This window comes from Acanthisitta chloris, unplaced genomic scaffold (assembly GCF_000695815.1).
Source record: "Acanthisitta chloris isolate BGI_N310 unplaced genomic scaffold, ASM69581v1 scaffold18641, whole genome shotgun sequence".
In the NCBI taxonomy this organism is placed as follows: Eukaryota; Metazoa; Chordata; class Aves; order Passeriformes; family Acanthisittidae; genus Acanthisitta; species Acanthisitta chloris.
In genome coordinates, this window is record NW_008656819.1 from 1 (window position 1) to 8,211 (window position 8,211).

The 8,211-nt window shown below is 37.6% G+C and overlaps 1 protein-coding gene across 1 annotated transcript in view; it reads left to right on the top strand.

The window, feature by feature from the left end:
- Positions 1-702: 702 nt before the first annotated feature.
- The window catches only part of GALC (galactosylceramidase), a gene marked incomplete at its 5' end in the record, with an annotated part of 28,551 nt that continues 21,042 nt past the window's right edge, over positions 703-8,211 (top strand). Inside the window, 4 exons of the mRNA XM_009084488.1 lie at positions 703-771; positions 2,914-2,977; positions 4,873-4,986; positions 6,356-6,495. Of these exons, the coding sequence (XP_009082736.1) occupies positions 703-771; positions 2,914-2,977; positions 4,873-4,986; positions 6,356-6,495 (387 nt within the window). The remainder of the gene's footprint in view (positions 772-2,913; positions 2,978-4,872; positions 4,987-6,355; positions 6,496-8,211) is intronic.

Genomic DNA, 8,211 nt, shown 5'->3' on the forward strand with positions numbered 1-8,211 from the left:
CACTCAGGGCAGTGGTCCTGGCTGCGAGGAGAGCTCCGTGTCGTGCTCGTCCTCCGGCCAGATGTGCAGTGGCTTTTTGAGGTGCCCAGGACCAGCCGTGGCCAGGTACCAGTGGAGGAGAGCTAAGCCAATGTGGGTTTTTCTGTTGAAGGTCTTCCCAGCTACTTGTCTCTGAGTTTAAGAATGCTGGACGAGCCCACAGGTGGTCTTATGCTTTCCTGTGGTCCTGGTAGCAAAGCCATTAGATCCTTGGAGATTGTACCCGCTCTTGAACCTGCTGAGGTGCTTTTCTTGCCCTCCTGCCTATACATCCTGAGAGCTCCTGTTGCCTTTGGTATACAGTGAGCCAAAGCAGGGAGAGTCGAGTAAAGAGGGAGAAATGGTGCTGGGAGCGACCTGCATTTTTCTTGCCATAAACCTGTGAAATCTCTTTGTTTCTCTGTTCTCTGGGCGCTCTCTGCAGTAGATTGCAGGTAAGTGGAGCAATTGCGACCGTAACAAGGCAATTGCAACCTGCAAAACCAGAAATGCACAGTAAAAGGGATGGAAATGAGTTTGTGTAGGGCCTCAGTGAGTCCCTGATGCTATAATTATTTTTTGTAGGTTTATTAGCTATTTGAAAGCCCTAGACTGAAAAACTGGGATGTACTTAAATGTTTGAAAGTTGGGTTTTCATATTTGTGTGTTTTCTTTCCATTTTAGGCTACCTCTAGACTCCTGGTGAACTACCAAGAACCTTATCGCTCCCAGATTTTAGATTACCTGTTCAAGGTAAAGTTAGTTTCCCTTTACAATAACATATAATTTCATGCAGAATTTCTTATTATGAAATGTTGGAACTTCTATAGTATATTCCATGCTATTTGAAGTTAAACAAAATCCCATCTTGCAAATCATCTACTATAATGTTGACTGTTGTCAGAACCTTAAATTTTAGCTGTTGCTTTTTGCCAACCAAGGTTTTGTTCGGGTGTCTGTTTCTTCAAATCGTTGTAAAAACTCTTCATGTTTTCACAATAAACTGGAAAAATATGATTTCAACAATGTATTTAAAGTATGTTGATCATCCGTGTGGGCTAAATGCGAAGTCATTTTTGTGGCTGAAATGAGTTAGTTGTTCATAATGATTGCAGTAAGTGGACCTGGGAGACAGTTTTTATTAATTTTTTGGAGGGTACAGATAGATTAACACAGCATGAAAACAATTGTGCAGACTGCATGATTTCAACAGCATATCTGTTCCAAAGTAGTTTCAAGTATAAGTGCAGCTACTCTAGAAGGTGTGTGAATGTCATTGGTTTGTAAGCTGCTTTAGTTGCCAAGTGTAACCTGCACAGTTACCCTGCTTAATATATGGTAAGATATTGCACTGGACATTATTAGCTAGTTTTGCTTTTGGCACTGTAAATTACTCTGCTGGAAGTGGATGACATTTCACTTTCAAGTAATGCAGTCCAGATGGCTGAAGGTGAATAATTCATGGGTAGTGTAAAGAATTAGTTTTAAAGGGTAAAGCATAGTGTGTAACTGGGGGATCAAACCCTGTGTTTCTTGGAGACTGAAGGTGTGTGTTACTAATAAACGTTTTCTGACGAAACAAATGGGCATATGGTAAAACAAAATCTTTCTGAGAGATCATGATTTTCAAAGAATTTTTGGCATGTTCTTTCACCAAAATCTCTTGAGCTGTCATATCTGGGAGCGGTATAACTTGCCTCGTTCTCCTTGTCTTTTCATGTCAATCAACTTTCGTGATGGGAGAACAAATGTGCTAGAAGTTTAGAATCAGAAATGTAAGGAAGAGAAATGGTAAATCAGAAATACTTATTTAAAAGCAAATGAGGTCCAGAACTTATAAGCCAAACAAACTATTGTTTATGCAGCATATTCTTTTAATGAAGCTGCATTCTTACCTCTTATAACATTTTTTTAGATACCAAAATTATATTTGTGTAATTCCATGGAGGATGCCAGCTCATTAGTGGTTAATGAAATAATGATTAATTGTAACTTCTGGCTTGAGCAACTCTTAGGCCACTAATGGCTGGAAGAACATACTAGGAGTAGGATCACCTGTATATGCTTGAATTTTATATTCAGCTCCACCAGTCAGATGCCAGGGGAGGGGCATAGAGGACTAGGTGGCCACTTGTTTCCCAATGTAGTGTCTTGTTTTATTTTCTTCTCTTACCTTTCTGCCTGTAGTTAGCAGATTATTTCTGACCCATATATATATGCTCTTTCACATAAACGGTATCACTCTTTACACCAAAGAATAAATTCTTTACAGAAATATTGACTTCAATGATTTGATTTTAAAAGAAAACAAATTTGACTTCTAATAACACTAAAATACTGTTGTGTTCTTCATATAACCCATATTCTACTTTAAGAGTACTTCAGTATTTTCTTCAGCATAATCAATTTAAAATCTGCACAGCTGTGGAGCAGTGGTGTTAATTTCTTCTTAGCATGAAATTTTTGACTGTGAGGGTGGTGAGACACTGGCACAGGTTGCCCAGGGAGGTCGTGGCTGCCCCAGTCCTGCTAGTATTCAAAGCCAGGTTGGATAAAGCTTGAGCAACCTGGTCTGGTGGGTGATGGCCCTGCCCGTAGCAGGAGGTTGGGACTAGATGATCCTTAAATTCCATTCCAAGCCCTTAGCATTCTATGGTTCTATGATTAATAGTGCGAAAGTCAATGAAAGTGGTTAAAGATCTGTGTACTCTTTATCCTGCTCGATTTCCTTTTGAGGCAAAAATGTATATGATATCTCATTACATCTATAATAGGTGTTTAGAAAAAAAGGTACTGCATTTTTAGCATGCTAAAGATTGTACACTTATTTATTGTATTCTGTTTGTTAACAGCAGGATTCTGTTTGTTTTTCTGTCTCTTATTTTTTTTGTGTAGCCAAATTTTGGTGCTTCTTTACATATTCTCAAAGTAGAGATTGGAGGTGATGGACAGTCAACAGGTATGGATTTTGCATGTGCAGTGTTTAACTTCTCGTTTCAGTGATGCTGTAAGTAACATGTCCTGCACATCACTTTAGCTGAGGTATGGAGATGCATTCTGTAGTTGTACTAAAGTTGCAAGAAACCTTAATGCCTGCTAAATTGTAGAAGAGAAATTAATACTAACATTCTGGAGACATTTCTCACTATCATATGGTCAATAGGTTGCATTCTACAGCAAATGAGTTCATTTCCCCCCCCCACCCCCCAGTAGCTTTTTGAATTGCAGAGCATTTCTCAAACACCAGTTTTGCAATACTAAGTAGTTTATGTCTCAAAAGCATGAAAATGCAAAGGCAGCTGGTCAGAAGCAATTATGTTTCTTTGGTTTAATGAGATGCTACATTTCACTGGAGTGGCATTGGCTGATAGTAGGCACTAATTGTTTTGTTTTTTTTTTTTGCCTGGGCAGAGTTGCAAATGAAAATGTCTTGATGTAATTTGGCTAGCCTGCTACATTCAAATATAGGAGAAACTGCTTAGTAACTGCTTTTGATCAGAAGCTATTAAGCAGTAACTACAGTTTGTATTTTTTTTCCCTTTTCTTATTTTTCCTCAAAATAGGTCTGGCCAGTAGTGTTAACAATGTATACATATTTGTAACGTCTGTACTTAGACACAGTTAGATACTGTGTTTCATTCTTTGGTTTACTTTACAAAAATTAACATGATGAAAAGTTCTATACTGGGTTTAAGAGCTCAGTATTTGCTAATTAATTACTGGTTAGAGGAGAATGGAGACATGCACAGACCTTCTCTTCAAACAGTCTTACTGCTGGCTAAGGAGAATGTTACATACTTGTGTGATGGCTTTCCAGTTTTTAGAAGGGGAACAGTAGATCCATATGTCTTAACACACTGGGCTGCAGGTCTTGTTCTGGCCTCGGAGGTGTGTGTGATCAGGAGTTCATTTGAAATGTGATCAGAAGTCTGAGTTTGGAATCTAATTGTTCTATGTCTCTGACAAATAGAACTTTTATATAATCCAGTAAGGTTAAAAAACTCAGTCCTATTTTCTGTAATGAAATGTGCTGTTTCAGCAGGCTTCATTAAGGAAAAAGGCTCATTAGAAGAAGTCTCTGCTTATTTTTAGCATGGGTAATTGTCACAGTTGTGTACATGAGTTGCTACTTGACTTTTGTGTGTAATGACATCCCATGCAACATTGATTCTTTTGAATCTTTCTACTTTGTTTACCTTTGCCTGAAGGAATTCAATACATAGCATTCAATTCCAAAAGCTCTTCCTGCAGTCACAGAACACCATGGAAATGATAAACTAGATCTTTACTGTAAAAATAAAACCCCCTTCTTTTGTGTAATTAAAAAACTTCATGGTAATTCCTTTCTTTTGTCTCCCTGGACTTGCCTAACACAGAAGAAGCAAACTATAACCTTCTCTTTTTTTTTGTTTTGTTTTGTTTTGGGGTTTTTTTATGTGTTTAGACATAACCTGCTTTTCTAATTTTTCTTGTTCATCCTAATATTAATGCTGTAACTTTCCTAGTGGTTGTTGGGGCCAAGGTAATAATTAGTATGTATTTGGTATTATCATAGCTAGGGATAGAAAATGCCCACGGGTTAATTACATTTCTGATGTTAAAAGCAGCATAGTCCCTTAAAGATCAAAAATACTAAATTCCTGCTAAGTTACTGTGCTAAGAGCAAAGGGTGGCAGGTCTCACATTTCCTCCCACTGTTCATTTTAGTTTGAAATACATACCAAAGAACTTGTGAACCATGTCAGAGATATGTGCTTGCATACTATGGCAGTGAGCAATACAGCAAGCTTTATGATGTGTAACAGCTTATGACACAGAAGATAATTGTGAGCTACCTGTCTCTTTCCTTCCTAGATGGTACTGAACCCTCCCATATGCACTATGAAAATGATGAGAACTACTTCCGGGGCTATGAATGGTGGCTGATGAAAGAAGCTAAAAAGAGGAACCCCCAAATTAAACTGATTGGTAAATTGCTTCAGGCTTTAAGATTTAAATGCCTTTTTATTTCCCTGACTAAATTACCTATCTGGCATAACGCATAAATTTTAATGGGTAGGTGTTCTGATGTTGCAGTAGACAAAGTAGAATCTCTAATATTTGCTAAGCTTGTCTTGAGCTTCACTTACACTTAACATGTTTACTGTGTTACAGAAGCATAACATTCTTATGTTGTGCTACTGTACCAAGAAGCATAGGATAAAAAATGTCTAATAATTTGCTTTTATTAAGTAACATTAATACTTAGTGTGTCACAGCAATGCATGAATGATTTATTATGAGAGATTAATTTCTGAATAACAGAGTAAAAAGTTAGGAGGGATAAAGTAAACTTACAGGAAACATAAATCTGTTAATCTTATACACACTACATTCAATTATATGTTCTTATTACAAACCCACAAGCCCTTCCCCATTGTAGTGCTTGTCTTCTGATTCGTCTTGTGTGTAGTTAAGTTCTAAGAGGACTTTCCTGTCTTCCTGTTTTGATTGTGAGCTGTGTGTGTACTGTGACAGTAGAAATGTGGAACCCTGTATTTTACCTGAAACACTTTACAAAATGTATTTCACGTGAAACAAGATGAGAAATCTCTCAGTTAAAAGGTGTCCAATCCCCTGTCTTCCAGGGGTCAGGCTTTAGCATATCCAGCCACAAGGCATGATGGTGTAGGATTTGCTAGACAGGATCTGTTAAGCTTCATATCTGTGACTAATTGCTATTATTAACAACCTCCCTCTTCCCTCAGATCAAGCTCTCAACAAAGGAAGGAGGATTGGCCTTTAAATTAGCCTATGGTATCTTATACAAGTCAGCTGAAAACATAGCGGCATCTGGTTAGGTTAATTTGTAGTTCTTATTTACTACAAGATCCAGTAAACAGCTGAGACTGGGAAATGCTTTTTCATATTCCTAATCTTCCTTTCTCTGTTGTGGTCACATCATCACTTCTTCTGAAATTCAGGAGATTAACAGTTTTTCGTGTTCAGTATTGATCCTTTGTCCTTAACTTTGTAATTTATTATCCTAAAATCTTTGGATTTTTAAAACTGTTAGAGCTAATACCATACAATTGAAAGATTATTTGTAGTCAGTTGTTCTCTAGTAATGAAAGTTTTCTAGATCAGCTATTAATATGTTTGATAATAATTCATATTAGAGCATACTCTCCAGTTAAGTAAGTCGTGTTTCATTTTCTTCACTGGAACTAAGTGAATTTGAAGTGCATATCTGCTCCTTCATTTTAGGTAGAGCAAATTGCAGCTTGTTATTGAAGCTTACTGAGTAATGCAGATCAACCACTTATCTTATTCATTTGTTTTTATTCTCTCTTTCCAGGATTACCTTGGACGTTTCCAGGATGGATAGGGAAGGGTGAAAACTGGCCCTATGACTATCCGGATGTCACTGCTTATTATATAATTTCTTGGATATTAGGAGCAAAACAATATCATGATTTGGACATTGACTATATTGGGGTCAGTAAAGTAAAGTAAAATCTCCTATATATTATATCTATCTTAATTCCTAAGATCTTGGTTTTGTCTCTGTTGATTACTGAAGGAGGGAGGAGGGCAATGGGAAGAGAAAATTTTTTTGTGTGGTTGCAGTTTTGGCTTTTACTGTTGCTAGAGGAGAGGCAGAAGATGTGCTAGTTTACAGTCTTTCTGCAGTGGTGACCATTAGAGAAGAACCAGTGTCAAATGGTTCCTGCCTTCTCAATTTTAGAACAAAGTTATCAGAGAATTTGAGTATTCTGAAATCTTTTTGCTTCCTGCTTGTGTTCAGGCAGTTTGTGAAAGTCAGCTAATGTGACTTCTTAGCATAAAATATGGCTATTATTTTGCAGAAGAGCAGTCTTCTACAACTTTTTCCATTTTTACCTGCATTATTTATAGTAAAGATGCAAGTGTTACCGGACATTATAACTACTGTATTGTGTTGCAATACAGTAGTTAGTACTACTATGGAAGTAGTGAATGAATGAGAAAAGTGTTACAATTTGGAGATGGGAGAAAGAATCAGACAATCTGGAAAAACACTTTTCGATTTCTTTATTTGACCAAGAAAACATGTGGCTAGGATTCCTCTAAAATCTGCCCAGTAGTTACTGAACACTTATTTTGGAATTTTGATATGAGACAGTTAAAATGCAGAAAACCTGAAAATCACTTCAACAACCCAGAATAAAACTTCTGAAACTGTGGTTCCCATTCCTCAAAGGAAGTCTGACCTTCCTGCTGTAATGTGGGAAGGTGTATCTCATGTCTAGCTCCTCTGGAATGTATCTGCCTTGATGTTGCTGACTTATTTCAGTTGGGTCAGTCTTGCACTGGGTAACATGGTGATGCTTCAGCAATTCAGTTGAGGGGACAGGGAGAACAACTGCTCTTAAATTTTCTCTGTCCTATGCTCTTGGACTAGAAGGTAAGTTTTGCACTTTATGTATTAATGTTTGACTTCTGTGTTGTTATTTCACAGAGATTGGCCTGCTGAATTCTCCCTTTCTAGGAAAAGGGGATTTCTGCTTCTACAGGCAATGTGGTGACATTGCATATTGTCCAATTTCTTTCAGGGTATAATCTGAAATACAGGAAATCAGTGAGGTCTGTGAAGGCTCAGAAACAGACAAAGCAATTTTAATGCTGTTATGATTTTATGTTGTTAGCCTTTACCACTCTTCTTGTTTATAGCATGTATTCTGTATCGCTATTTGCTTTATGAACCTTTCAGTAGTAACTATTTGATTGGCTCATTTCTGAAGCATGGTAGCATTTATGGAAATATCTAGAAATATCAAAATCGATTGGACTTATCCTATCTGCAAGTAACAGTCTGCTTGAATGTGATTGGGTGTCTAAACCTGTACTTTCACCTTTGCTAGTGAATGTGAGTCACAGTGGTATAGAATCATAGAATTTTTAGGGGTTGCAGTGGACTTTAGAGATCATCCAGCCCCAGCGCCCTACCCTGGGCAGAGACATCTCCCACCAGAGCAGGTTGCTCCAGGCTTTATCCAACCTGGAATGAACAACCTGGAGCATCCACTACCTTCCTGGGCAGCCTATTCCAGTGTCTCACCACCTTCATAGGAAAAAAGATTTTTTCTAATATAATGTGTTCATGTTATGGTTAGAAAAGAACAGAAAGAAACAAGATTTCTGCCTGTGTGAGATTTGGTAGAAAGGAAGACC